This window comes from Xiphophorus hellerii, chromosome 20 (assembly GCF_003331165.1).
Source record: "Xiphophorus hellerii strain 12219 chromosome 20, Xiphophorus_hellerii-4.1, whole genome shotgun sequence".
NCBI lineage: Eukaryota > Metazoa > Chordata > Actinopteri > Cyprinodontiformes > Poeciliidae > Xiphophorus > Xiphophorus hellerii.
Genome location: NC_045691.1, coordinates 4,421,135 through 4,448,641, shown reverse-complemented (window position 1 = coordinate 4,448,641; position 27,507 = coordinate 4,421,135). Strand labels below are relative to the sequence as shown.

The 27,507-nt window shown below is 43.8% G+C and overlaps 2 protein-coding genes and 1 long non-coding RNA gene across 3 annotated transcripts; 1 reads left to right on the top strand and 2 right to left on the bottom strand.

Annotated features, from left to right (window-relative positions):
- Positions 1 to 742: 742 nt before the first annotated feature.
- LOC116711192 (uncharacterized) lies at positions 743 to 3,277 on the bottom strand. Its single transcript, XR_004337182.1, has 3 exons — positions 2,903 to 3,277; positions 2,385 to 2,538; positions 743 to 1,050 (listed from the first exon to the last, which is right to left on the bottom strand). It is a non-coding gene; the product is annotated as an uncharacterized LOC116711192 (long non-coding RNA).
- A 5,761-nt stretch (positions 3,278 to 9,038) lies between these two features.
- On the bottom strand, positions 9,039 to 13,788 carry LOC116710399 (putative uncharacterized protein DDB_G0289263). Its single transcript, XM_032549423.1, has 5 exons — positions 13,215 to 13,788; positions 11,982 to 12,104; positions 11,623 to 11,773; positions 9,733 to 10,406; positions 9,039 to 9,669 (listed from the first exon to the last, which is right to left on the bottom strand). The coding sequence occupies exons 1-5, from the start codon at positions 13,332 to 13,334 to the stop codon at positions 9,349 to 9,351; spliced, it is 1,389 nt and encodes a 462-aa protein (XP_032405314.1). The 5' UTR covers positions 13,335 to 13,788; the 3' UTR covers positions 9,039 to 9,348.
- A 1,746-nt stretch (positions 13,789 to 15,534) lies between these two features.
- Positions 15,535 to 24,047, top strand: LOC116710398 (sphingomyelin phosphodiesterase 4-like). Its single transcript, XM_032549422.1, has 10 exons — positions 15,535 to 15,655; positions 17,550 to 17,698; positions 18,468 to 18,558; positions 19,676 to 19,773; positions 19,841 to 20,004; positions 21,099 to 21,304; positions 21,380 to 21,610; positions 21,687 to 21,818; positions 23,071 to 23,199; positions 23,546 to 24,047. Exons 1-10 carry the CDS (start codon positions 15,545 to 15,547, stop codon positions 23,864 to 23,866), a joined length of 1,632 nt encoding a protein of 543 aa, XP_032405313.1. The 5' UTR covers positions 15,535 to 15,544; the 3' UTR covers positions 23,867 to 24,047.
- Positions 24,048 to 27,507: the final 3,460 nt, after the last annotated feature.

The window sequence follows — 27,507 nt, the reverse complement described above, 5'->3', positions numbered from 1 at the left end:
TAGCCGCTAACCGCTAACCCAGATCCCCGCTAAACGCTAACCGGCACAGATCCCCACTAACCAGCCCAGATCCCCGCTAGAAAAACTAGAGCAGAAATGTTTGGGAAGATTTAGTGTTTGTCTTGTTACAGAACGCCTGCATGTCATTCAGAGTCAGCTGAGTGAAGGTCAAAGGTCACTCAGGCTGTTCTCCACATCAACCGTTTTTATCTGCGTGTCAAAGTGTCGCATTACGACAAGTTGATGGAAGCAGAACTGAAAAGTCAGAGTTAATGCACAGAAGGAGAAACGGAAACAGGAAGTCTCTGGTCGGGTTTGTGCCAGCAGATGGAAATCCGTCTAATTCCCATTTTACTTTTCATCACATTTTAAAAGTTTGCTTCAAATTAGCAATTGATATTTCATCATTTCTCAACGAACTGGAGCACAACTCCAGATAAATATCAATATGTTTATCATGATAAGCATTCATGAAGACGAGTTAACGCAGCTTCTCTTTAAATAATCTGAGAGTTTCTGGCTGAAAAGCAGCTCAGAGCAGGAAGTCATGCTGCGGGCCAGCTGGACACACAAACACCTTGTTTCTCTTTGTGCAACACGTTTCCCAGTCTGAATAGTCCATGTTTATGGGGATGAAAGGTGTGGAAACCACAGCGTTCGTCTCCATCAGCAGTTACTGGTTAACATCACTTCAACCTGTTAGTGTCACTAAATTCATCACACAGACTCTAACAGATGAAAATATTTCTATTATTATTCCATTAGATACTTATTCAATAATTTAGATGCAAAAAGGATTTCTGAATTGAAAATGTTTTGTCTTTATATAGTCTTTGAATTGAGAATAACGACCAGCCATGTGAGCAGAGATTCGTCTGCAGGGAGATTCTTCCTGGAAAAATCCTCAAATACTCGACTCTCATTCATCACTTTCTCTTCAGACGCTGCGTTTCGGTCGGCGGTCAGTCCACCGTGTTTTAGGAGGAAACGGCCGACCCGGAGAAACCCGGCCGCCGAGGCCAGCGTGTGAACCAGGCGACAACAGGAGAGCTGCAGGAACATTCAGCTCATAAATTAAAACAATACAAATGAACTAAAAAGAAAGCTTCAGTTCACTATTTCATGACATCATTTACTGTTATTAATAATTCTTTGAAATTTTTTTTTACTTCAGATTCAACTCCAGGCAGCGAGGAAGAAAAAATATGAAATATGTAAAGAATGTAAACATCTGTAAATAATGTTAAGCTTTTAATCATTAAACTTTATTACTTTACTGCAGTTTGAAAATTAAGAATTTTCAAGGACCTTACACTGAAATCAAGAATTTTCCAAACCTTGAAAACACTTCAATGAAATCCAGGCATTTTCCAGGATTTCAAGCTCCTTACAAACCGGAACCGACCTGGACCGGACCGGACCGGACCAGACCGGGTCGGTTCCGGTTCTCCCGGGGAGCGTGGTTCTGAATGAAAGCCTTTCTCGCTACAGGAAGTGATTCTTGGATGAACTTCAGCAGATCTGATTTTTTACTGCACACTGTAAAAAATGCTGAGCTGCTTTTTAGCATCAGTTTTCTAGAATCAGTCGACATTCCTCTCATTTCCCACCGTCATTCCACCCAAAATAAAAAACAAATCTGATCCTCTTCCAGATCCGTCGTCTTCATCCTTATCGGAGTCCAGAGGGTGCTGCTGTCTACCTTCAGAGGTCAAAGGGCGAGAGGTGGGGTCACCTGCACAGGTCTCCAGTCCATCACAGGACAACATACAGACACAAACAACCATCCAGACAAGGAGAACTTAGAGACCCGTCAACCTGGACTGAGGGAGGAATCAAACCCCGGACCTTCGTGCTGCCAGGCCACGCCGCCATCGACTGCGCCAGCGTGCGGCCCGCCGCTTCCAACTAAACTAAATCCCATCGTTTCCAGACGTCAGCAGGCTGAACGTCACGTTTCAGCCGACATACGTCACAATTCAGCAGCAGAAGAAGCCAAACGGTCAATCTGATGAAGTGATGAAGCAGTCAGTGAACGCATCACAACTCGGTTCTGTTTGGTCCAACATCCAAACAGAACCGGGTCAGAAGCTGCAGGTCCACTAAAGGCCGTTGCTGTTAGCTGTTAGCTTTCTATCAGCTTCTTTCGTCTGCTGACCATAATGTTGCTCTCAGCAAAACCCATCCAGTGATGGTGGCGGCCATCTTTACTGCCTAAACAGAGCGCTGCTGGGTGGCGCTGAAAACGTTTCACACTGAATTCTTCTTCAAATCATCTTTCATCAAATTTAATTAGCAGTAGGAACGACAACGAAGAAAAAATAGCACATTTTAGCAAAACACAAGAATCGAGCATCAAAACCTGCGGTGGAGCGAAGCCTCACCTGTTCAGCTGATCTTCTGTGTTTCAGACTCAACCGTCTCTCAGGCTGCAGACACAAACACAGAGTCGGTGTCAAAGGTCAGCGAGGAACGGGCCGGTGATGGAGAGGTCACAGCAGAAGCTCTTCTCTGGACGAGCAGCTCAGTCTGGAAATCCTGCAAAAACACAAAACAAAACACCAACTATTTTTAATGAGTTTCTAGTGCATATATCTGACTTCACCTGAATTAAAACTAAACTACCAGTATGTTTGTTTTCAGTAAATATTTATTGACTAATGATAAAATGAACTACTGGCAGATTATTTAGCTTAAAACAAGATTATAAAACGCCTGCAGCTAGCACTTTTTATAAATATTAAAATATTGTTGACTTTAACCAAGCTTCTATATCTTGCTGAAAAGTTACCTGTAAGTGAACAGAGATAAAATAATAACAACAATAATAATAATAAACTTTATTATCATTATAGGAACTATGCAATAAAATGACATGCATTACAATGAAAGCAGGTGATACCTGGCAGTATGCGCTCCTTTGGAGCTGATGGCGTCCAGCTGTGACAAGTCGCTCCTGGTTGTCCTGGGGCAGCCGGACCGGACCGGACCGGACCGGACCGGTGGAGTCCTAGAGAGCAGCAGATGGTCCTCTGGGCAGATTTAATGATTCTCTGGAGAATCTTCCTCTGTGCTGCTGCTTTGCAGCTTCTGCAACCAGAAACCAGATGAAAAACATTTGGTAGGTTTTGACTCTTTGATATTATCCATCTGTCCCAGAAGGGAACCTGGAGTCCTGCAGCTTTTAGACACGTTTCTACTTCAACACACCTGAGTCACGTAATGACGTCATTAGGGCTGCTCGGCTGTTGGACCAGAGAATCAGCTGAGCGTCGCCTCCCTCTCCCTCCTGCTGTTATTTTTTAGAGTGTGTTTCTCTCTCCCAGCTGCTTACTCAAGCCCCGCCCTCCGCTCTCCTCATTGGCTGCACAACGTTTTGGCGGGTTTAGCGGCATCGGCCAGCCAATCAGCGGAGAGGAACAGAAGTTCACCGAGGTGGTTTCCCTGGCAACGAGTTTCTGCTCGTTCCCGCTGAACAGGCCGAGTCCAGGTGTTCTGTTTATCTGTGCTACCCCTAAATCCGTCCTACCTTGTGGTAATGCGTAATTCCGTTCTCTAGATAAGAGCGCTGAACAAGCAGGCGTGTATTTTACCACCTGGGCGGTGAAGAGCCGCTGAGGGAACCGTATCTGATGGGGGAACACGAACTGTTGTAACAGCAGCATTGTCAGTAGTTTCTTCTTCTGTGGATCGTAGGAAGCAGCAGTTTTGAGTCATAGGGATTCCCTGGCAGAAAAGATCCATTTACTCTGTTTACAAGACAACGGACACCGGTACGTTTCAGAACCATTGTTCTCTGGGACCCGTTTTCAAACTGGGCCGTTTCAGAGGAAACATTCGGTGGTTTCATGTAAATGTGCAGAACAAACCCAACAAAAAGGTCAGTTTTAACTTTCACTGGAACATTTGGGTCAGATGAAGTTATGGCCCGGTTTCCATGACAACGTTTTCAGAAACATTTTCGTTTACACATCAGGAGATTGAAAACTCATTCAGTAACATAGCACCGGAAATGACGCAGTCTGGCCTGTAGGAGGCAGTGTGACTTTGGGACGATACGCTCGCAGAAGAACAGAAACCGAACATTTGAGTTTAGTTTGGGCTCGTCTGAATGATCCGAACCGACTGAATGATTTATTTCCAGCTGCATCCTGTGGAGATGATGTCAAACATTTATTTTAGGCACAAATTGATTTTTAGTAACGAATCTTTACCATATTTTCTTCTTTACTTTTGCGTCCAGCTGCAGCAAAGATAATCCACACAGAGTTCTGGAGAAATCATAGGTGGTTCTGGTTCCTTTCTCTAAATACTTTCTGAAACAAATATGTCATATTTCAACATGCTCTTATTGTGAAAGGCTGGGCTTCCTGCAGCAGAGTGAGGCTAAATTTAAAGGACGAGTCTGTGAAATGACGCAGCGGTTTATTTCTGACGCAGGTCTCCGTGTTCACTGCCTTATATATTATTAGTTATCTTCATGTTCATAAATATCTCAGCTGTGCAGCCAGAAATAACCCGAGTTGTTCATATCTGATGTCCTGGAAGGTTCTGGTTCCGACCCGCCTTGTTTGGTCTCTGCTTGGTGATTGGCTCTCTTCAGTAGAAGATCAAAGGAAAATAAGACGAGATATTTCCTGTTTAGATTTGGTTTGAAATGTATTAAAATAACAAGAATATGAAATCAATCTCCACTGAAAGAGAGAAAAGTTTAGATATTAATGGGAATGTGCTTTTTCTGTTTTTGAATAAATTGTCTGGCTCCTCCCCTCAATATGGACAATGACGTCACAAGGTGATCTTAACGGCCGTTATTCTTATTACAAAAAAACTTAATTTATTTCTCCTCACTGGTAAGTTTGTTTTCATTATTTCTTATTATAATTCAAACTAAAATCACATATTGGAAACAAAATGTATTTAATTTCCCGACTTAAAGTTGCTGATGAATTGCTGCAGTGATTTATTTTTATTTATTATCTAATTTTATGTTTTGACATTCGTGTCAGACGGATCTTGTTTTATTAATTGCGTAACGGTTTGTGTGGATCAGATCACCACTGATCTGATCAAATAAACTGAATAAAAATCTATTTTAATTTTCTGTTATCCAGTTAAAATAACAGAACTTCTTCATTTCTGTATCTGATATTGTAAAATGTTTCATTGTTGAACCATTTGTCCGTCCATCTTCCTCTGCCGGGGTCAGCAGACTTCCCTCCCAGCCTCCTGGTCCGGCTCCTCCAGGCGTTCCCAGCAGAGGAACATCGTCCCTCTGGACTCCTCCCAGGGAGGCGTCCATCCTGACCAGATGCCCCTCAACTGGCTCCTCTCGACGTGAAGGAGCAGCGGCTCTACTCTGAGTCCCTCCTGGATGGCTGAGCTTCTCTCTCTAGAGAGCCCAGACACCCTGGGGAGAAAACTCATTTCGGCCGCTTGTATCCGCGATCTCATTCCTTCTGTCTCGACCCAAAAAGACCACAGATGAGGGTGGGAACGTAGATCGATTGGTAAATCGAGAGCAGTGCAGCGATCTGCCTGTCGATCTCCTGCTCCTCTCCATGATCCTAGGAGCTCTGCTGTCTGGGGCTTCATGCCCCTGGTAAGGTCACCCAAGGCAGACACAGCGCAGCCTGAAGACCCTTTATGATGCACACAATCACTGGACTCAGTGTTCCCTCACCCGGACACGGGTCATCGGGATGGGGCACGTTGGCGAGCGCCCAGTGGCCGGGCTCAGCCCAATGAGGAGACATGGGTCCCCCAGGTGGGCCCGCCACCTGCGGGAGGGGCCAAAGGGGCGCAGTGTGGACGGGTGGGGGCCGAGGGCCTGTTGATCTGATCCCCAGTTGCATAATGTAGATTAATACATTTTTGTGCAAGCTGATGAATGTTGAGTAGAAATGATTCAACTACCAGAGTTTCTGGAGGCACTGCAGGTCAGAAGCTTTTATTGTTATTATTGTAAATTTGGAGGAGCGTTTTGCACACGGAGGACGAAAACTCGCGGCGGCGGCGACTCCTAAAAGGAAAAGAAGATTTTACATTTTGAGAATAATCTCAGAAATTTAAACTTGGAAATTTCTGAACTTGAAAAGTTTAACAATTTTGACTTTTCAAAAATTTCCACGTTTTCTAGAAAATTTAAGCTAAATCTAAAAATGTCAGTTTTCTGTGGAAATTTGGTCATGGTTGTTCAGAGAGCAGCAGAAAGTTCTGAAGGTCCTTGAACAGATTGGAGTTTGGGTCCAACGTGACGTCACAGCCGAGCCGGCCTCAAGAGCCAATCAGCTGCAGCGCCTTGTCATCATCCTCAGGGATGCAGTTTGATCTCTGAGTCAACAGGTGGGGGAGGGGAGAGGCGCTGAGTCACCTGGGAAGAACAGCAAAGTGCTGACTCATGGTTCAGAAATTAAACTTTAGTGAGAAAATGTAAGAAGGAGAAGGAGGGGTCATTCCTTAAATGACCCCTCCTTAAATCATTCCCCTGATTTAAGGGGTCATTCCTTAAATCAGAAACCCCAGTAAGGGGTTTCTGATTTATTATCAGAAAATAATAGTTTATTTATTTATCACCAAATGTAGAAACTCACATGAAAGATTCCAGAGTCTGAATTCACAACAAAATTAACTAAAACCTTCAGAATATTTCAGAACAATCTGACAAAAAAGGATAATTTAAATAAGAACAATAATGTTTTTTTTAAAGGATGTATTTTTGACAAACCAGTTTTGGAACATTAATTACTTTTATGTTTAAAAATTTAGAAATAAAATGTTCCTTCTCCATCAGCAGCAGATATAAAGAACAGAAAGTTTGAGTTTCCAGGTCCTGAAGGCTGAAACACTCAGCAGCCGGTCTGCTGCGCCCCCTGCTGGAGCACAGCAGGAACTGCAGCTGGAGCAACATGAGCCCCCTGCTGGAGCACAGCAGGAACTGCAGCTGTGATACCCTAACCCTGTGACTGAAGATCCACTTCCTGCCGAGTCATCATGATGATGATGAAAAGGGATCATTTGATCCCATCACGCGGTGACATTAAAACATTCAGTGTGACCTTTGACCCCAGCTGATCAAACTGAACCCTTCACACTTCCTGATGATGAAGTCCAGTTAGTCTTTTCATTTATTATCAGTAATTGATTAATTTGTGACCGTGACGAAGCACAACGGAAATGTTTATTATGGTGTTAAAAGGGAAATAAATTAGATATAAATTTTTAAAATAATTATTAGTTATTGACCAAAACAGCAAAATTAAAATCAGCCCAAATATTTACATGGAATTAAAAATGTTGTTGTGTAATTTCCCTTTTCTGTTGATGAAACTGAATTTAGGAATGACAGCAGAAAATCGGGCCCGATAGGATCCTAATCAATACGCTGATCAAGTCCTAATCAATACGATTCTTGAATGAACGAACTGGTTCAAGGTGAAACTTTTCAAAAACGTCTAGGGCTGAACTATGAACATGAAACAAGTCATTTTAACCAGTCTGAACTGGTTAAGAGTCAGTTCACTGAACCAACGAGCGCCCTCTGTGGTCGCTGGCTGCATTGCAAGCTTTCCTATAAATGAAGTTTTTCTGTTTTTTCTCTCGACGTGTTTCAGGCACAAAGTTCTGGGTTTCAGAGAAGCTGGTCTGCAAATCACTTTACCCTTTTCTCCACAAAATAACTTCAACATTTAGTTTCAGATCCAAAAGTTCGACTTTTCTCCTGCTGGAGTTTATATGAAACAACTGAACTTTCAGAGCAAAACAAAACAAAATGATCCAACGTTTCAGATAAAAGTCAGAGGAAATGTTTTCCAGTTTAAAAACGTCATGAAACCGAAGTAAACCTGCAATAATAATAATAATAACCAGATTTCCTGATAAACACTGGAGGCAAAATTCTGGACAAGTTTTTATTGCAGCTTTACCCAAAACAAAAGTTTGAAGTTCCAGTTTTAGTAGAAACGGATCAAAGTAAACACTAAGACAGCTGTCATTATTCTCATTATTATTATTATTGTTCTTGATCCCAAACAGAACCAGACGGGTCCACCTCCTGCGTTCAGTCCAATCAGGTTTCCTCCTTAAAGCTGAGCGGCAAAACATCAAATCAACTGAAATATTTTTATACAAAAAACTCTTCTAGGAACAGAAGCTCCAATATTCACAGGAAAGAGTCGGGTCCAAACAGCCAATCAGCTGATCAGAAAAGCTGCGATGCAAAACACAAATCAGTTTGGAAAGTTTACCAAATAAAATGTTTGCATAATAAAATCAAGACGTTCAGCAAAAACGTCCTGATTTATTTCTGTAAACTTTAACAACTGAGGAAGAAAACTAAAATTAAAAATCCTCCAATGTTCGGAAATCTGCTGCTCCACTTTAATGAAACCGGGCCAGGATGAAAACAGAACCAGCTTTTTCAGCCCAACCAAACTCTGCAGATAAATCATTTAAATCTGGAATAAATAAGATTAAAAGCTTTTTATTTACTCAACTGTTTCTGACTTTAATAACTGAATAGCTCCTCCTTCCAGCGCAGAATCTCATTAATTCACTTGATTTAATATTAAATGAGTTTAAGACGATTGAATCAACATTAAAGAGTCGATCAGTTCTGCAAAGAAACTGAGGGAAAATAAACTAAATGTTTGCATATTTTAACTTTTAAGAATAAAAACAAACATCTAGTCTAAAAATGTTTGGAGCATTTAAAAAACATGAATAATTAAACAAAAATTAAACCCAAAACATGTTTTTGGTACATTATTATCTTAATTTAACAAAATAATCTTTACAGAGTAAAATATTTCTCTAAATTATCTACAAGAATTCAGTTTTGGATTTTAAAAAACTATTTTATCAGGAATACGAGATAAATCAGGTCAAAATCTGCCTTCCTGTCATGTTGGAGCTGCTCATCATAACCAGCTACGCTAACCGCTACGCTAACAGGCTAACAGCAGAACTTCCATCCTGTTTGGAACCTTCTGATTGTTTACAGTGAAGCCAACATTCGTCTTCATTAACAAATTTAGTTGTTTCCATGGAAACAGTCTGGTTTTAGCTGGGGGGGAATCGGACCTGTGACCCGGTCCGGTACCAACTAAACGTCACAGCAGGACCAACCATGAAACAGAGGAGCTTGTTAAGCCCCGCCCACCTGGAAGTCTGCAGGCAACGAATCAAACGCACCCGGCCCAACAAGGGATCCGCAACCCGAACGGTTTGTTTTGCAGTAACTATGGAAACGGGAGTCTGAACGGAGCTGCAGGTCAGAACGCGAACATGGACCTCTGTCAGAGGAAGAGGAGCCGTCGCGGCACGATGCTGCATGATGCTGCTGCAGCCTCAGAGGCCCGGTGGCGGCGGCGGCAGCATGGGGGCCGAGCGGTCGTTGGTCAGGGTTCTTTTCAGCTTCACCTTCCTGATGAGCGTCAGCATATCGGCGCCTGCAGCGTCCTGCTGGTTGGAGACGGGCGGTGGGATTGCTGCAGCTGGGCTGTACTGCTGCTGATGCTGCAGCTGCTGATTATGGAGATGCAGGTTTTGAAGCTGCAACTGCAGCTGTTGGCTCTGTTGCTGCAGCTGTGCATGTTTCTCGTTGTGTTGCTGCAGCTGATTTTGTTGCAGCTGTTGGCTCTGTTGCTGCAGCTGTGCATGTTTCTCGTTGTGTTGCTGCAGCTGATTTTGTTGCAGCTGTTGGCTCTGTTGCTGCAGCTGTGCATGTTTCTGGTGTTGCTGCGGTTGCTGCAGCTGATTTTGTTGCAGCTGTTGGCTCTGTTGCTGCAGCTGTGCATGTTGCTGCAGTTGATTTTGTTGCTGAAACTGTTGTTGCTGGTTCTGTTGCTGCAGCTGTTGCTGCTGCAGCTGCAGCCTTTGCTGCTGCTGCCTGATGCTGCCGCCCCCTGGTGGCAGCGGTGGCACGGCGGGGACGGGCATGTGACCCGGAACGAACTGGTAGTACGGCGAGGAAGAGGAGGAGGAGGAAGGCAGGGAGACGAGGCTCTGGGTGGAGGTGCACAGCATGCTGTGCCCCAAGCCACCAGCGGGGGGCGCCCTAAACACGCCGTCGTCGCCTGCCCACAGCGGGACCTGCGGCGTGCTGATGGGGATGGGCACGCCGCCGCTGATGGTGCCACGGCGGTACGCCGGCTTGGAGGACGGCTTGCGGCGGATGGTGGCAGTGTGAACGGCGTGCTGATGGCCGCCGCCACTCGGCTCACCGTCGGCCAGCAGGCTGACGGTGGAGGTCGGCCGCTTGGAATGGGCCAAGTCTCTGAACTGGAAGCGCAGGTCCGAGTTCCTGGGGAGGGTGGAGGACTTGTCCAGGTCGGAGCGGCTGCCGTACAGCTGGTGGAAGGGGGCGGAGTCAGCGTCTCCGTGGAGAGAGATCGACTCGTAGTCGGCTGGAGACAACAAAACAGACAGAGAGAAATATGCAAGCTGTTCCCAACATGCTTCCTAGCACAGCTTAGGATGGTCCATGGCCTAGTCAAAACATATTCATTAAATATTTGATCTAAAATTATTGTTAGATAATCAATTTCAGTCTGATCAGTTCTGCCAGTTCAGCTGCTGTAGAATCGCTGTCACTTTCAATAAACTGCTGCTGGCCATGCCCCAACAGCTACAGGCCACGCCCCCAACACACACAGGCCACGCCCCCCAACAGACACAGGCCACGCCCTGACAGCTACATGCCACGCCCCCAACAGACACAGGCCATGTCCCCAACAGCTACAGGCCACGCCCCCAACAGACACAGGCCATGCCCCCCAACAGCTACAGGTCACGCCCCCTTCTCTTCTCTTGAAACAGATTAACTAAAATATTTACGATTACATGGTATAATTTACAGTTAATGTTTTATGATATTCTGCCTTCTGCTGCAGGAACAAGGCAAACTAAAATAAAATAATTATGTTTTGAAATGTTTTTCTAACACCCTAAACCAGGGGTGGGCCATCCTGGTCCTCGAGGGCCGGTGTCCTGCAACTCTTAAATGTCTCTCTGGTCCAACACACTTGAATCCAACAGGTGAATCACCTCAACAAGTGCAGTCAAGATCTCCAGAGTCCTGCTAATGACCTCATTATTTGACTCAGGTGTGTTGAAGTAGAGACACATCTAAAAGTTGCAGGAGACTTTTAGGCCCTCCAGGCCTGGAGTTGCCCACCGCTGCCCTAAACACTGAGAACATTAATTTTATAAAATATCCCCCAGTGACGTTAATGAATCAAATATAAGCTTAGTGTTAATAACAGACCAATACGTCACTGAGCCGTTAGGAATGATAAATATTCATTACATTAAAATAATGCTGATAAGATAAATCACCTTCCTGATCAAATTAAACCCACTTTTAGCAAACAGAAATAATTATTTTGATTCTAACTGACCTGAAACCAGAAAATTATTATTTTATTCCTGAAATGATTTCGATCCTCAGAGCAGACAGGAAATGAGAGAAGACGTAACCTAGAGACGAGCATCTGTCCTCATAGCCAGAAGAGAGGGAAGGAAGTTCACCAAGGAAACAGGAAGCGTTCAGCTGCAGCAGCGTTCAGCTGCCGCCGCCGCCGGGCGTGTCAGGTGCAGGCTGCGCTGCGTCTCTGGACTCACTGTGCGTGTGGATGGTGTCCTCGGAGCAGGACGGCGTGGTGGTCTGGGTGCTGTAGCCGCTTGAACAGTGCAGAGAGTCCCTGCTGCTCCTCGGAGCGTCCGAATTCAACGCACCCAACGTCAAAGCCAGCTGATCCCGCGCCGAGCACGACTGCAGGGACGAGAGGACGGAGTCAACTTAATATTCAGATGATTCGGTTTTACTGCAGTTTGTTGTTCTCCAGCTTTCATTTCTCCTCCATGGTGAGCTGCTTGGTCCCTGGATGGAAACTGATTCATTCAGATTATTTTGAAGAGGCTATACATCGGATCGATTGGTCAAATAATAAAAATAATATTATTGGTGATCGATTGGTTACCTTCCCAGACGCTGACATGGCTCTGGCTCGCTCGCCGTGCTGATGGATGTAGGCGCCGTGGGGTGGGGGCAGCAGGCCGTTTTCTGAGGTCCCTGCAGGTGGCTGGGTGGTAACCACTGCTTCCTGACACACACAACGGGTCAGAAAACCGGGTCAGAACCAGAACCAGAACTTACTGTCAGAAACAACATCATGTTTGGGTTGGATGCTGGTTGGATGCTGGATGGATGCTGGATGGATAGGTCTAAAAGGCGACCAACAGGAAGTCAAAAAGGCGACCAACAGGAAATCGAGGTCACCAACAGGAGTCAAGGCGACCAACAGGAAGTCAAGGCGACCAACAGGAAAATAGAGTCAACCAACATGATGAGGTACTATGGGGGGGTCATGAAATATGGAGGGGGTCCATGATGATGTCATGATGTCGGTACTACTACTGTATCCTCACGGCGCTCATGTCCAGGCTGCTAACCCGGCAGCTCTGAGCGCCACGCCGCCTGTAGCTGGTGACAGGGATGTGGTTGCCATGGCGATTCAGGCAGGAGGGGGAGTTGCCCTCGCTGAGGGACCGCCCACCTTCATCACAGCCGTACAGCGGGTAAGGGGCAGCAGGCTACACAGGAGAAACCACACCTGAAAGGCTCTTATTTCGAAATTCCACGCAGGGAATGGAAGTAGAATTAGTTTAGGTTAAAATGATCGTCCCTGCAGTTCGCTGAACAGCCAAAAGGGGGCAGAAGCTGCAGCTAGTTGCTAGCTAAGGGAACATTTTGGGTTTTAGGGTTGGGGTTATATGAAGTAACATCAGTAGTCAGCCTCATTGCAGCTAACCAAAGTGATTTTTAATGAGCTCCTAGCATACGCATCTACCCAGAATGCATTTCTGCTTTAACACAGTCACATTTATTGATACTTTACATTCATAAAGACTAAGCAGCCTACAGTATTTTATTGTTCTTACATCAGTAAGATAATGACTATCGATAATTACAGCTAATCATGAAACCTTTAAACTTTTCTTGCTGCAGCGTTAGTTCCTTCCAGCCAGAACAGGATGTTTAAACATTAGTTCCCCACATCAGAGTGTGATCACAGTAAATTCATGAATTAATTCACATAAAGTTATTAAGGACAGGTGAGTCCTGGACTCTAAACGGACAAAAGGTTAAAAGTCTCGCCTCCATTCAGAGCTCAGTAAAATGAATGAATGATTCTTCTTCTGCTGTTTGCTACCTGCAGGTGAACGCCATCCACAGCGCAGCTGATGGAGTCCAACGAGGGAACGTGCCTCACCGACCCCGACTGGTAACTGCAACAAGACAGAAAACAATCAGAACAACAACAGTTGTACATGTCAACATGTAATAATAAATAACTACCGTGTAATAATAATATCTAACGTGTAATAATAAATATCTAACGTGGAATAATAAATAACTACCGTGTAATAATAATATCTAACGTGTAATAATAAATATCTAACATGTAATAATAACTACTGTAATAATAACAGAAATGTGATTGGAAACAAACTGTTCGTCATTTTGACAGACAGAATAAAAAAAATCGGTCATGTTCTATTTTTACTCGTCAAATTATAATCATATCAACATCAGCTATTTAGCCGCATTTTTAAGCGCTTTAGTTAATATTTACCCAGTTGAACCTGAATCCTGATTATCACACATAAAGCAGATAAATGCATCTACCTTTTTCTCTGTAGTGACACAAACCACTGACTGTGGCCCCAATAACTTATAATAAATGAAATTAGACGATTAAACTTCAATTAGCAGCACTTCACCTGCTGCGGTTGAAGCTCAGCCTAACAAATTCCTTCTGGTCGAATCTGGAGAGAAATCTGTGCTGGTTCATCGGTCAGTTGGATGGGGCATGTTCCTGTCGCTTGTCTTCCTCTGCATGCTGCATGGCACCTGAAGTCGGTTCTGTTCCAGGCGGCCTCAGCTCGTCATCCAATCACTACAAAACTGAACTCCAAAAATGCTGAGCGGAGGGCGTGCCGTGGTGGCGTAGGGGTTAGCGCGACCCATATTTGGAGGCCTTGAGTCCTCTACTCGGCCGTCGCGGGTTCGACTCCCGGACCCGACGATATTTGCCGCATGTCTTCCTCCCTCTCCTTCCCCTACTATCATATAAGGGAGACTAGAGCCCACAAAAGACCCCCTGGAGGGGTTAAAAAAAAAAAAAAAGTGCTGAGCGGAGAAAAGAGCAGGACAGACGATAAAGAATCTGAAAAACACAGGGTTTCTGCTGGTTCTGGGGGGTTTCCTGCTTGGCTGCACCGATCGATCGCTTCGGCTGACCTTATTCACCACAACGGTCTGAAATCAGCCACTGCCTCCGGTTACATTTTACAGTAAAGATAAAAATCCTTCTTTTCCTGTGAATCTGTTCAGACTTGATACTGGAGTTCCTCTCAACAACACGCATGGCGACCTGGACGGGAATCAATTTCCACCGTCACGTTTCCTCTCGGAGCAGTGCAGAAACTTTCTGCTAGTTTCCAGTTTTAAAAATGAAACCAAATAAACATTTTAAAGGCGACTCGGCTGCTGCTTTGCTGCATCTCTGTTTCATATTTCAGAGGAAATGATCTGTTACTGCTCCGTTCAGAGGAAACTTTATCTGCTTGGGGCGGCTGGAAGATTCTGGACCGTTTTCACTGTTCACCCAACCCAGAACCTTCCAGCTGGAGTCGGTTCTGCTCAGCTGTAGGGATGGATGCTGAGGTTGCACTGCAAAAACACAAAATGTGACCAAGTATTTTAGTTTCTAGCACAAATGTCTTGTTACACATGAAATACAACAAAACTAAGTTACAACAGGTTTTCAGCAAGATGTACGAATTTGTTCAAGTCAAAAACTCTTTAACATTCATGGAAACGTTCCAGTTCCACCGGCAGATTATTTCACTGATAAAGACTTTTTTCCAAGTTACAAGTGAAATAATCTGCCGGTGGAACTAGAACGTTTTAAAATTTATATTTAGAAGTTATTTACTGAAAACAAGCTGTACTGAGATATTTGCACAAGAAACTAGACCGAAAATATTTGGCCAGATTTTGTTTTTGCTGAGTGAAGCTGGTTTTATTCTGATTGGAGGATTTTCTGTAAAAACTGGGAGCAGACGACCTTCAGGGGCTGTAAAGGTCGCCTGTCCGTCTCCATCACGGGGAAGACGGGAGGTCCAGCGCCGGTCCTCAGGCTGGAGTCCGGCTGGTCGGGTTGTGTAGGACCGGACCGGGTTCTGGTAGAACCGGATCTGGACTCTTCTGGTTTTTCTCCTTTAAGAGACGAATCGTTTTGTTGCTGCAGTCAATATTTTCTTCTTTTTGTCTCCTGTTGTGTTTTTTCCTCCTGAATATTTTCGGCCAAATGTTTCTTTGTGGTTGCTCTCCTTCTGGTGTCCCCTCCCCCCCACTCCTCCCCCTGTGTCTCCCCCCCCCCGCACTCCTCCCCTATGTCCCCCCCCCCCCCCCCCCCCGTACTCCCCTCCCTCTTTCGGGTGAACAGCTGGCGCTGCTGCAGTACGCCTCAGTCATATGTCCAGCATGCCGTGCCAACCCCTCGCCCCTCCTGGCTCTGGGACCCTCCACACCTACCAAGTACTTTTACCTTTTCACTCAGCAGCGCCCCCCTGGGGCCTCCTGGAGGTAAAGCTTCGGTCCAGGATCCTTCTCTGGTTAGCATGCTAGGTTAGCATGCGTTAGCTGCTGCTGCTGCATGAGGGAGGCGGCTCGCGGTCTGCCACGCTTTAATGCCGACGCATAGCTTCAGCCGACAGCAGGGCCAAAACGATTAATCTGATTTATTGATTAGTGAAGGAATCGTCAACTAATTTAGGGATTGATTAATCCTTAGCTGGAGTAAACAGACTCTAAAAAAGGCCATTTGCTGAAAGAAAACAATCAGAGCAGAATTTAACCAAAACTGGTCATAAAAATATAAACGTCTGTTCTAGAGCTGCTCTAGTTCAGTTTTAGCTTCACCTGATTCACATTCTGAAAAATAATCTCCTCTTGCTATCCAAAAAGATGATTAATAGGTAATCAATAAGTAGTCTCACTGGTCCAACCTACACTTCCTGTTTCTTCCAGCCGTGCGTAGGGTCAACATTTGATGACAATCACGCTGTGCTTAGCCCGGGGTGGTTGGCTCCAAATCAGCAGATAAATAACAAATAGCATATAATTTGCATTTTCTTTGATGTTTAGAAGTTTGTTTGAAATTTGCATGGCAATTGGACAGAAACGTAGCTAAAGACTCCTGAGAAAATCAACTTTATTTATCTGAAAACATTTGAATTTTTAAAACAATCAGATCAAGTTTCCGTTTCCTGAACTTCAGTAAAACCAGATGCGGTCCATTTTCAGAAGCAGAATCTGCAGATTTCGGGTCCAAGTTCAGGCCATGCGTATACAAAGAACCCGGTCAACATGGCCGGGTTCTTCCTCAACATAGAAGATCAGAATTAATCAAATTTACACAAAAATGTCAAAATTTGCAGAGAAATGTAAAGATGGCACCACAAAACCAATTTAGACAGTTTAACAGCAAAAAAAATCTATTTGGGGTTAGCTACTCTTTAATGAGGTTAATGTGTCTTTATGGTTTTTGCAATACTGTAGATGCAAAAACACTAAATCTTACAAAATACTTTTGTCTCATTTCTGGTGCAAATATGTCAGTTTACTTAAAATAAGGCCAAACTAACTCACAGGGTAACTTTCAGCAAGATATAGGAGCTTATTTTAAGTCAGTAATCAAAAAGTTCTAGTTCAACTGACAAATAATTTCACTTGTAACAAAACTTTTTTCCAATGTTACAAACAAAATGACCCAGTGGAACTGGAACGTTTTGGTCAAGGAATTACTGACTTTAAACTGGCTCCTATATTTTGCTGAAAAGTTACCTGTGAGTTAGTTTTGCCTTATTTTGACATATTTGCTGTATAAATGAGACTAAAATACTTGGCAAGGTTTTGTGTTTTTGCAGTGCAGTACGTATGAGCGAGCCTTTATCTCGCTGTCCGGTCCAGGTTCATGGTTTGTGCAGAGAAGGATCCTGGACAGCAGGCGCAGTCCTGCAGCAGAGCTTTAGGTCTTTGGGCGCATTGCTTGCGTTGATGCATGGCCGTCTGTCCGTCTTCCTGCTGTCGCTGCAAAGCGCATGTAATGCCAGTAACAACAACCATCTTTGCATGAGTTCCTGTGTTTGTAATTGGCTGCAGATGGGATGGCTGATTGCTGCGGAAGGTCAAGCGTTGCGTCATGCTGCTGTAGCAGGAAGTGAGGTCACACTGCTCATCCTGTTTACTTTGATTAAAACAAAACCGTCAACAGATTCTTAGAAGACATCTTAAACAAACATCAGAAACTAAATAAAAACTAAATTTTCTGTTATTAAAAAACACATTCTGATCCAGAGTCGCAAGGGTTTGAGGCATGTGACCTCACTTTGGGGCGGGGCCTGCTGTGATTGGCTGCCTTGTGGAGCTGGTGGAGATGATTGGTGGTGTGGATCGCTGTGATTGGCTGTGTTTCCAGGAGCCCTTCAATCCGTCAGAGGAGCACGTGTTGGTGGTGCGCCTGCTGGTGAAACATCTGCACGCCTTCTCCAGCAGCCTGAAGCCGGAGCCGCCGCCCTCGCCGGCCCACTCCCCCCCCCACACCAGCCCGCTGGAGGAGTTCAAGAGGTCAGCAGCTATAAAAGGCCCTGGTAGCCATGTTTACTCAGGGTGCAAACTTAAAAAGTCAGAATATTTCCTAAATTAATGCATCTAAAACTAAGGCCTTAAAAAGTCTTAAATTTCTGTTTAAATATTTTTGTTGCCTGAAATCCGTCAGCCTTACATGTTAGGCTGTTTAATCTGGATGTGCTTCTGTTCCGTTCAGCTAAAGTTTGAGTCGAAATCTTCGCTGCGTTTTCAACCCAGGCTGTTGAGGCTACCGCTAACTGAGCTAGCTAACTAGGAAAGCTAGCTAGCTAGGAAAGCTTTCCTGCATCTGTCATGATTCGGTTCAAATTTATCGCCGGTTGGCTGGACAACGTTTGTTTTTACCACTGGGTCACTTCTGTTGCCGACCCATAAAAAAACGTTTAATACATTAGACAAAGTTATTGAAATTGGAGAATATTTTTGTTAAATTAGTGTTTTGTTGTCGGGTGTTTAGGGTGAAACATTGTGAAACATTTCAAAACCTTTTGTTTTAGTTTAGCTTAACTTGTCTCTGCTATAGAAAACTATCAGAAGACGTTATTAATAACAGTAATAAATGACATCATATAATCTGAATTGAAACTATTGTTTTTATCTGCTAAGTGTTTTGCTGGAAAACTTTGAAAACCTCCTGAAAATTGTTTGAATTTTGTTGCATGAATGAACGAATCCTGCTAAGTAATTTGGCCAAATATTCAGATGCATGTTTGATGCGTGTTTCTGTGTTTGTGCTGCGCTGCTGCAGGGTGGTGGTGCAGCGCTTTGTGCAGCAGAAGCTCTACCTGTTCCTGCAGCATTGCTTCGGACACTGGCCGCTGGACGCCTCCTTCAGAGCCGTACGTTACCTCAGGACGAACCGCAGCGTTTAGTTTATTACCAACAATATAACATGAAATTATCAACCAACAATTTAAATCCAGTTAGGCTAAAATTAAAAGATTTTTAGAAGAACTTATTTGTTCACTGAAGGTCTAATTTAATACAGGAAAAAGCTCAAAGAACTAGAAAATTGAGAAAAAGGTCAATATTTTCAGTATTTTTTTCACTCATTTCAGTGAAACTCGTAAATGATGTTGATTTATAAATCCTTGAGTGAAATATTCCGTTTTTATTTCTTGCATTCTGACGATTCAGAGAATAAAACCCCAAAATTCAGCATCTCATAAAATAACACCAGATCAGTATTTTATTTTAAACAAAAATGTTCAGAAAACTAACGCCTGGTCTGGGCTCATCCTTGCAGCAGCACGGAGGAGAGCTCATCTTCCTCTTGACAATACTCCATAGATTCTCTCTGGGGTTCTGGCCGGCCCCGTGCCTGGAGTCGCCATGGTGATTGAAGCCAACTTCTAGCATCCAGCTAGATGTTTCCAGCTCATAGCTGTCGGCATGAAAAACTCTAAATGTTCTTGTAGAACGCTGCATTTGCTTTGGACTTGAGAAAACCCGGTGGACCAGAACCAGCAGATGACTTGCTGACCCAGATTGAGCTGACTGTGGAAGCTTCACTCTGGACCTCCAGCACCTTGGTGTCCAGATCAAATACAAACTTTACTTTCATCTGAAAAGGAGACGTTTGGACCCTGAGCAACAGTCGGGTTCTGGTTCTCCTCAGAACCGGATCCGTCTGAGCAACCTCAGTCCCTTCCTGCTGAAGCTGCCACAGATTCCTGAAGCACCGTGGTGCTGGTGAACCTTTTCCTTCCACTAAACTTTCCATGACTAGTAATATTCTTATCTTCCGATACACTGAATCTATTTTTCAGAGGGTTTTCATTCTCTGAACAAAAATCATTAAAATGAGAAGAAATAAAGACCTGAAGTCAATAATATGAGTTTCACTTTTTTCAATGAGACTAAAACTGTTGAACTTTTTCTCAATATTTTAATGTTTAAGGATTTCTTGTCGTATTTCACTGAGGTAGAAATGTGATGGCGATAAATCTCGTTCAGGTGTTGGAGACGTGGCTCAGCTACATTCAGCCTTGGAGATACACAGGAGAGAAGCCAAATGCCCAACCCGACCAGAACAGAACCGTGCCGGACAAATGGTGAGTGGACCCGCCTGTCGTTTCTGGTTGGTGCCGGTTCTGTCTGCTGACTGGACCTCTGCCGCAGGGAGCCGTTTGTCCACGAGAACCTGCTGCTCTACACCAAGCTGTTCCAGGGCTTCCTGAACCGGGCCACGCGGACCGACCTGGTCAACGCCAAGAACGCCCTGATGGTGTTCCGGGCCGCCAAGGTTCTGGCCCAGCCCAACCTGGCAGACATGATCCAGAGAGGTGAGGCCCAATGTAGTGCAGTGAGTCTGATCTGGGCGCATACATCTAGCGCTCTGCTCTCACTCAGCCTGATCTCGGCTCAAACGACAGGCAGCCAATCACAGGCCGGTCGCCGTCGTCCAATCAGATTATTCCTGGGAAATGCTGCGATGAAAGCACCAAATGCTGCAGCAAACGTCCAAAATTAGGAGCAAAGCAAGAGAATGAAATACACACTTGAATTTTGTCGCCGTGAGTTAAGCAATACTGATAATTGTTCTTAATATTACTGTAAAGTTTTGGAGATGAACTCTGAAGAATTTTTGTCATCTTTAAGCTATTTCTATATTCATGGATTTTATCCAATCGTCTCCTTGTATTTTTTAACAAAGAAACATGTTTCTCTGTGGAATTTTAATATTTTTCAGTTTTTGAAATGAGATTGTGAATTTTCTTGTAAGGGTTATGCTGCATTGAAGAGTCGGTGTAATTTACATTGTCGGCACGTCTGTCAGTGTCAAATTCAAAAGGAAAATTTTATCCATCAAAGTTTGATTTTTGTTCACGTGAGGCGCTCTGACTCTGATGATGTCACTGTTGGCTGGCTCCACAGGGTTCGCAGACCTCCTTACACACACATGGCTACAAACACACACTCCCTGAATGCAGCGCCTTCACTGGCATGTTGTCTCCAGATGTTGCTTATATGTGCCAAGGTTTCCTGATGCTGATATTTAACTGATCTAATGAAAATAGTAGCGCCTCCTCTGTCTGTTGGGTTATTTGTCTTTGTTTACAGAAATGACATTTTGTTGTAATTCTGTGCAAAAATAAAATAAAGCATCCGATTCTTAAGAAATGCAGAATTGGCTAACCCAAGCATGTTTGCATTTCTTAACTAAATATTCTTTTAGTGAATTAAAAATTCAAGCGATTTTATTCTTCTGCTTTGCTCCTAATTCTGGACGTTTGGTGCAGTTTCTACCGAGCGGCGTTTGAGATTTAAATTCTCATTACTGTGTGCTAATGTAGATGTATGTAGATCTCTGCGCTCCACCATAGACCAGCGGCTGAACGATCGGGCGACTCTTTGTGTTTCTGCGCTTCCTCTCCAGGTGAGCAGCTGTTTCTGGAGCCGGAGCACGTCCTGCCCCACCGGCAGCCCCGCGGTTACCTGACGCCGGGCCAGGGGGGCAGCTACCTGTCGCCACGGCAACGGATGGTGACTGACACGGCGTTCAAGGTGAAGAGCCACGTGTATTCCCTGGAAGGACAGGACTGCCAGTACAAGCAGATGTTTGGCTCCGAGGTCCGAGGAGTGGTGAGTTCCCGGCAGCTCCGCTTCAGGTCCGTTTGGTCTGGGGCGTCGCTCACCGTGTCACCGCTCGCCTTGCAGGTCATGAGGTTGATCCAGATCATCGCACAGGCCCGCCACACGGCCAAGCGGATCTCGGATCAGTCCAGCGAGGCGGCTGCCAGCGGCTCCTTCCTGTCCTGGTTCGGACTCGCCTCCTCCGACCTCAGCAATGCTTTTCCCGGCGCCGAGCCCGAGGACAGCGGCGAGTACCTGAAGAAGACCCACGAGTTCCTGGACCGGGCCCTGGAGAACCTGTGTCATATCTTTAAGGTACGGTCTGGTTCCCGATCCCTCAATAGAACCGGGTCGCCGCAGCGCCTCATGTCTTGCTGTCTCTGCGTTGCAGCTGAACCAGAACCAGCTTGCCCAACTTGTTGCCAACCTGGGCACCGCGCAGGACGACGGGTGCGCCAACCAGCTGCCGGACTGCGTCCAGGGCGAGACTGGGCCGGTTCTGACGGACCTGGGCCGGAGACAGGTTGGTGCCCGACCCGACAAGGGGCTGGATGCCAAAGTTTGGCTCATGCTGTTAAAAATAATTTATTAACGTTAGAGGCATTTTAGTTTGAACTGGGGAACCATCCAGAACCCGGGTCAGTCGGCCACCGAACAGAAGAAACTTCTCACACAGCGAGGAATGATCACAAACACAAAAATAATTTGATTACATTCAGTTAAAGGACAAAACAGCGCAACTTTACAGCTGAATTATCCCTTAAATAATTATTAGCTACTAATGGAAAACAAACGTGTGTGTGTGTGTGTGTCTTTGTTTCTGATACAGCGTAAAGACAATTTTTCAAAATATGTTGTGAGGACCAGCTTCTCCTGCTGGTGCTGTTAAAAAAGTAATAAGTTATGAATTGAGTTTATGTTTAGGGATAAGCTATAGAAAATAATAAAAGATCAGAATGTCTTTATTGTCATTGTACAGAAGCACAACAACATTTTAACTTCAGGTCCAAAGAAACACAAACAGCATAAGACCTGGGAAGACGGGTTTCTGAGGCTGCAGCCATCATGGGAGGCGGTGAAAAAAATCACATCTCACACTTTGGTGCAAAAAACTGAACAAAAAGCAACATTTAGACAAAGGAGGGGCAGCGAAGGCGGATTACAGCCGACAGGTCGGACAGACACAGAACCGGCCCGTCCAGGACATTTAATCAATCAATCAAGTTTATCTGTACAGCACATTTCAGCAACAAGGCGATTCAAGGTTCTTTAAACATCATAAAAACAAAAAAGCTAAATCATAGAAACACAGTCAGCAGTTGAAGCGTTACAGTTAGCCGTTGTTTCACATCTGAGTGTTGATCAATAATTTATGTTTCTAAGCTGCTGGGATTTTAGTCTAGATTTAAAGGAACTGTTTTATCACCTTAATGTGGAACAAAATGAAAATGAGTTTGACCCCTGCAACAAACATGAAGACGGCTAAATCGTCTTGTTTAGCTCTCTTATGTCAGCTCAGACACTCAAAGGAAGTTAGATTTACTTTCAGTAGTTTGAAACAATGTCTGGTTTAAAAAATGAATTCTGGTCCAGCAGGCATGATGCTGCCATGACTAAATCAGGGTGGAGTGAGTGTATGTAACTTTAGTGATGTCAGCAATGATGGCTGGCGTCCCGCACTATGAATGCTGGGAGATGCAGCGTGTCCGTGTAGTAGAATGGAAGTCCGGCCAGCTTTAACGTGTGTGTGTGTGTGTGTGTGTGTGTGTGTGCAGATCATAAACGGCCTGCGCCGCTTTGAGGTTCAGTACCAGGGCGATCCAGAGCTGCAGCCAATCAGGAGCTACGAGAGCGCCCTGCTGGTGCGGCTGCTCTATAGGGCATCATCTCTGCTGAACAACAAGGTGAGTCCAGTCCGGGTTTTTGGAGCATCCGTTCCGGGTTCTGGGGCGAGCCGTTTCAATGGAGTCCATTTGGAAGAAAGAAACTGGTGGATCTAAACAATCAAAGCTTTTTTCTCATTAAAACGACTTTTTCCTCTTCACTTTAAAACAATTTTCCAGTAAAAGTTTATTCTTCCAATGTTATTATATTCTCGTAATTAAACTGAACTTTTAAGACTCCGTCGTGCAGAAGGGCCGATTGAAATTGAAGCGTTTTTATAAAAATATTTTTTCTTATTTGTAATTTCATTTTTGGGCCATAGTGAGAATAAATTCCCGTTCTGATCAGTGATTGTTCCTCTCTCAGCTCCAGGCCCAGATGGGCGCTCTCTGCTCGCGCTCAGACTTCCTGGGTCGGCTCGGCCGGCGGTACTTGACGGACCCGGATTCCTGCGTGCGGCTGCGGCGCAGCCCGATGTCCCAACGGGCGCTGGAGCGGCGCCAGCAGCCGCGGCTCAGCCTGCGGCCGCTGGCCAGCTACCGGACGCTGTTGCTGCTGCTGCTGTTCTACGCGCTGGGGGCGCTGCTGTCGCTCAGGCCCCTCTGCAGTACGGCCCTGCTCCTGACGGGGGCGCTGCTGTATGGCGTCCTGATGACGCTGTGTGCTGAAAAACTGAAAACGCAATAAAACGCCAACTAGCTGAGCTTCTGACTTGGTTTAACGCTCTACTGCGTTAGTGTTAGCATGAGCCAGAGCTCTGGTATTTTTCTGATGTAAATACTTCTTTATTTTCTCCTTTGAGCATCTGGAAACAGATGCAAGCCAAAAGATTTTAAATGAATAAAGTATTTTTCTCAATGAAAACACAGTTTGTGTGAGAAGAGATTTATTTTAAAGGGGATTTGTTCTGCAAATGTAACCCACAAGGAAGGTTGCTTCAAATAGCCTTGATAGTAATTTACCTGCAATCTACTAAATACCGATACCACAAACTCATAAGGGATGTTGGGCCTGATCAGAATCTGAATTTGTGGGAGCAACAGAGGAAAGAGTAGAATTTAATATGGAGAACTTTATGGAGCCACGTTCACAAATAAAATGTGCAGGCTTTTGGGAAAAAAACAATAAACATTTTAATCTTTTCAATGTGTTTGTCAAATGTTCATTCAAAGTTTCACTGTTGGTGACCAATCGGGTCACCATCTACCGGTTCAATCGGTCCTCTGGGCCGGGGGTCTCTGTGGCACTGACCTGGAACAAATTAAAATACAGGACGCTAATATCAATTGGCTTAAGCTACAATTTAAAGGGATCTTTAGTCATTTCTCAAGTTTTCTTTAATGTTATCACAGTTTCATATCACCAACACATCAGTAAAACTAATTACATTATATGTGGTAATAAAAAAGTTTATATTTCAATCAAAGTGCTAATGAAATACATCAACAACACTATAATGATCCAACACCAGAATGTGGATTGCAAGCTAACATTACCTGTAGCTCCAAAGTGACAACTCTGGCACGGCTTCCTTAAGACGGGCTCTTTATTTTTTGCCGTGAAAACTATAGCAATAAAACACAAAGCTTTAGACATAGATACATTTACAAACAGACAGGTGACACGTGCTTTGACAAAAAGGTTACCTCGTGGCCGCCTGCCACTTCGGAGGTCTTTAACCGAATAATTCGTCGTTGTTCACTCTAAACCAAAATATTAAGTAATTAAAACACCATAACCAATAAATTCACAAAACATTACAAACATAACTACAAAATACCTTGACAACGACAGGACATGAGGCTGCTACACATAGCTCTGGCACGAGCTTCTGCTTCTTCTATGCTTATTTAAGTCTCGCAGCCTCATACATGTACACAAATCTCGCGATAACTTTCGACAAAAAATAATTTGACACGAAATAAAATACAATCATTTAACACAAATCTTTAAACGTGAACCAAACAACTTAAAATACATTATTCTATCTTTCAGAAATAAACACACATTTTTTCATGACTTTAATCATTTTAGTGACACTTACATTACCTCTGACCTATTCAGAACAGCAACAAGTTCAAGCAATGCTAATAGAAAAGCACATTACACCACCATTAGCACCATTGAAATATCAGATCGTGCTAATACATTGAAAAAATATAATATGCACAACAATAATACAAAACCTTACAATACAATTTTATTTTTATTGAATTTGATCAGTTACTAAGGATTTTAGCCAGTTTTCAATGAATTTACTGAGCTAAGTACTTGCCGATGCTACGCGGGGATTTCCGGGCTTCAGCCACTCACAACAACGGAAGCTTTCTGGGATTATCTAATAAAAGCGAATTTACTATTTTGAATTATATATTTTTCAGAGCTGAGTTAGCATTGTTTTTCTTACCGATTTCCAAGATTCTTCCTCTAATTTTACAGAATCTTCCAGGTTATTAGCGGAGTCAACCGGTAGCTTTGAGCTCTCAGGCGTGTCTGACGCAATCCGAGCAAAATCTGAGCCCAGTAGTGAAAGGGGCGGGACAAGCAACCTTATTGGCTGATGTAAATTCCGACTGCGCCAGCTATTGGTTCTTCAAACCATCACTAAAAACAAACGCTAAAGATGCATTGCACAGTTTTTAAAGATTTTGAGCACTTTTTATATATGTTTTACATACATATATTTATGAACTTTTTAACTTTATTATTCTTTAAATCTTATTGTAGAATAAATAAGACATGAAATCTATCTATTTATACTTTTTAATCTCATTGTAGAATAAGATATGAAATCAATATTTATTCATTTTTGCTTGTGTTTTTAACACTGGGTTACACAAAATTCACATTTTGCAAATTTTTTGTTTTTCCATCTGGATGTCTAAGTAAGGTCAAGTAAAGTAATTTTATAGCACATTTTCAGCAACAAAGCAATTGAAAGTGCTTTACATGTGTTAGAGGAAATACAAACAAATAACAAAAGAAAAGTAACAGAAAAATAAAAGTATAGAACTACATATTGGTTCCCCATATTTAGTAAGAATAAGAATTTATAAACTAGTTGGGTTCTCTCTGGATTCTTGATCTGATAAAACTAGAAGTTGGGGGCGTGCTGTGGTGGTGCAGGGGGTTAGCACGCCCCACGTTTGGAGGCCTTAGTCCTCGACGCGGACGTCGCGGGTTCAACTCCCGGTCCCGACGACCTTTGCTGCATGTCTTCTCACCCTCCTTCCTTCCTGTCTGCCTACAGTCGAAAAATTCGAGCCACTAGCGCCGCAAAAACTCTTCGGAGGAAAAACAAAACAACCTAGAAGTTGGTTCTCCCTGTTTGATTCTATATATTAGATAGTCCTATTTGATGACCTAAGGTAATGAGTCGTTTTTCTGGATTATAAGGTTTTTTTTCTATTACCCTTTCTGGAATTAGAAGTATTCCATAATTTATAAGCTAGAAGGAATTTCTCTGAAAAAACTAATTGGAGTTTCTCTGCATAATAATCAAAAAAGTATAATATTGGTCTAAATAGTGAGTACTCCACAATTTATAAAAGTAATAAAATAAACCAGGCAGGCAGGGCAAGGAAAAGACACACCAGGGAAGTAGCAACATTCAGATAATACAAAGACGTGAGTGAAAGGCGGTGACATCATGTAGTGTATCTGTTTGCTGTGTTTGTGTATTGCATGTGTATGACTATGAAACCATGCAGCTTGGTCTCCCAGGCAATAGTCTGATATGATGGTGTTATCTAGGAGCAAGTCCTTGGGAGCGCTCCGCTCCACAGTCACACAGATGATTTCAGAAGGGAATGAGGAGAGAAGGAGTGTTATGTTCACATATCTTCCAGGAGATTTGAAATATCCAGCCAATCAAGGCTAACACAGGGGAAACAGTTCAGATACAGAATGCTTTAGGTCGGGTAGATTTTAAATTTTAATCTGCCCTAAAGTCTCACCGATACATCTCTGTTCATTCCAATCAACCAAATTAGTGTGGCCGTCCCACCGGATCGAAATCAGCAACTTCTCCAAGATCAATCCCTTCCTGCTAGTGAGTTTTAGAGTCTTCAGCTGAGCTGTGAGTCTCAGCAAGAATCGCATCCAACTTGCGTCTCCGTCCCACAGCTTGTCAGTCTGAGTGTTTACTAGTCAGCTCAATCCATCACGAATTTATCGATATGCCAAGTATCCGCCAACTCCAAACAGCAGAAATTCTGTTATCATGAATCAAAATAAATCTGGGATGTATCCCATCAGGTATGTCCCTGCAGGATAGCTTCTCCTTTTCTTTGAGAAAATTTTATCAATTACATTGAGAGACTGGTTGG

Excerpts from the sequence above, each read along its gene's own strand:
- LOC116710399 (XM_032549423.1), bottom strand. The coding sequence starts at position 13,334 with ATGTACAACTGTTGTTGTTCTGATTGTTTTCTGTCTTGTTGCAGTTAC. Across the intron at positions 11,774-11,981 it reads CCATGTCAGCGTCTGGGAAG|TCGTGCTCGGCGCGGGATCA; the intron begins GTAACCAATCGA and ends TCGTCCCTGCAG. Across the intron at positions 10,407-11,622 it reads GGACACCATCCACACGCACA|CCGACTACGAGTCGATCTCT; the intron begins GTGAGTCCAGAG and ends TGTTGTCTCCAG.
- LOC116710398 (XM_032549422.1), top strand. The coding sequence starts at position 15,545 with ATGTCCAGCATGCCGTGCCAACCCCTCGCCCCTCCTGGCTCTGGGACC. Across the intron at positions 15,656-17,549 it reads CCCCCTGGGGCCTCCTGGAG|GAGCCCTTCAATCCGTCAGA; the intron begins GTAAAGCTTCGG and ends CTGTGTTTCCAG. Across the intron at positions 23,200-23,545 it reads CATCTCTGCTGAACAACAAG|CTCCAGGCCCAGATGGGCGC; the intron begins GTGAGTCCAGTC and ends TTCCTCTCTCAG.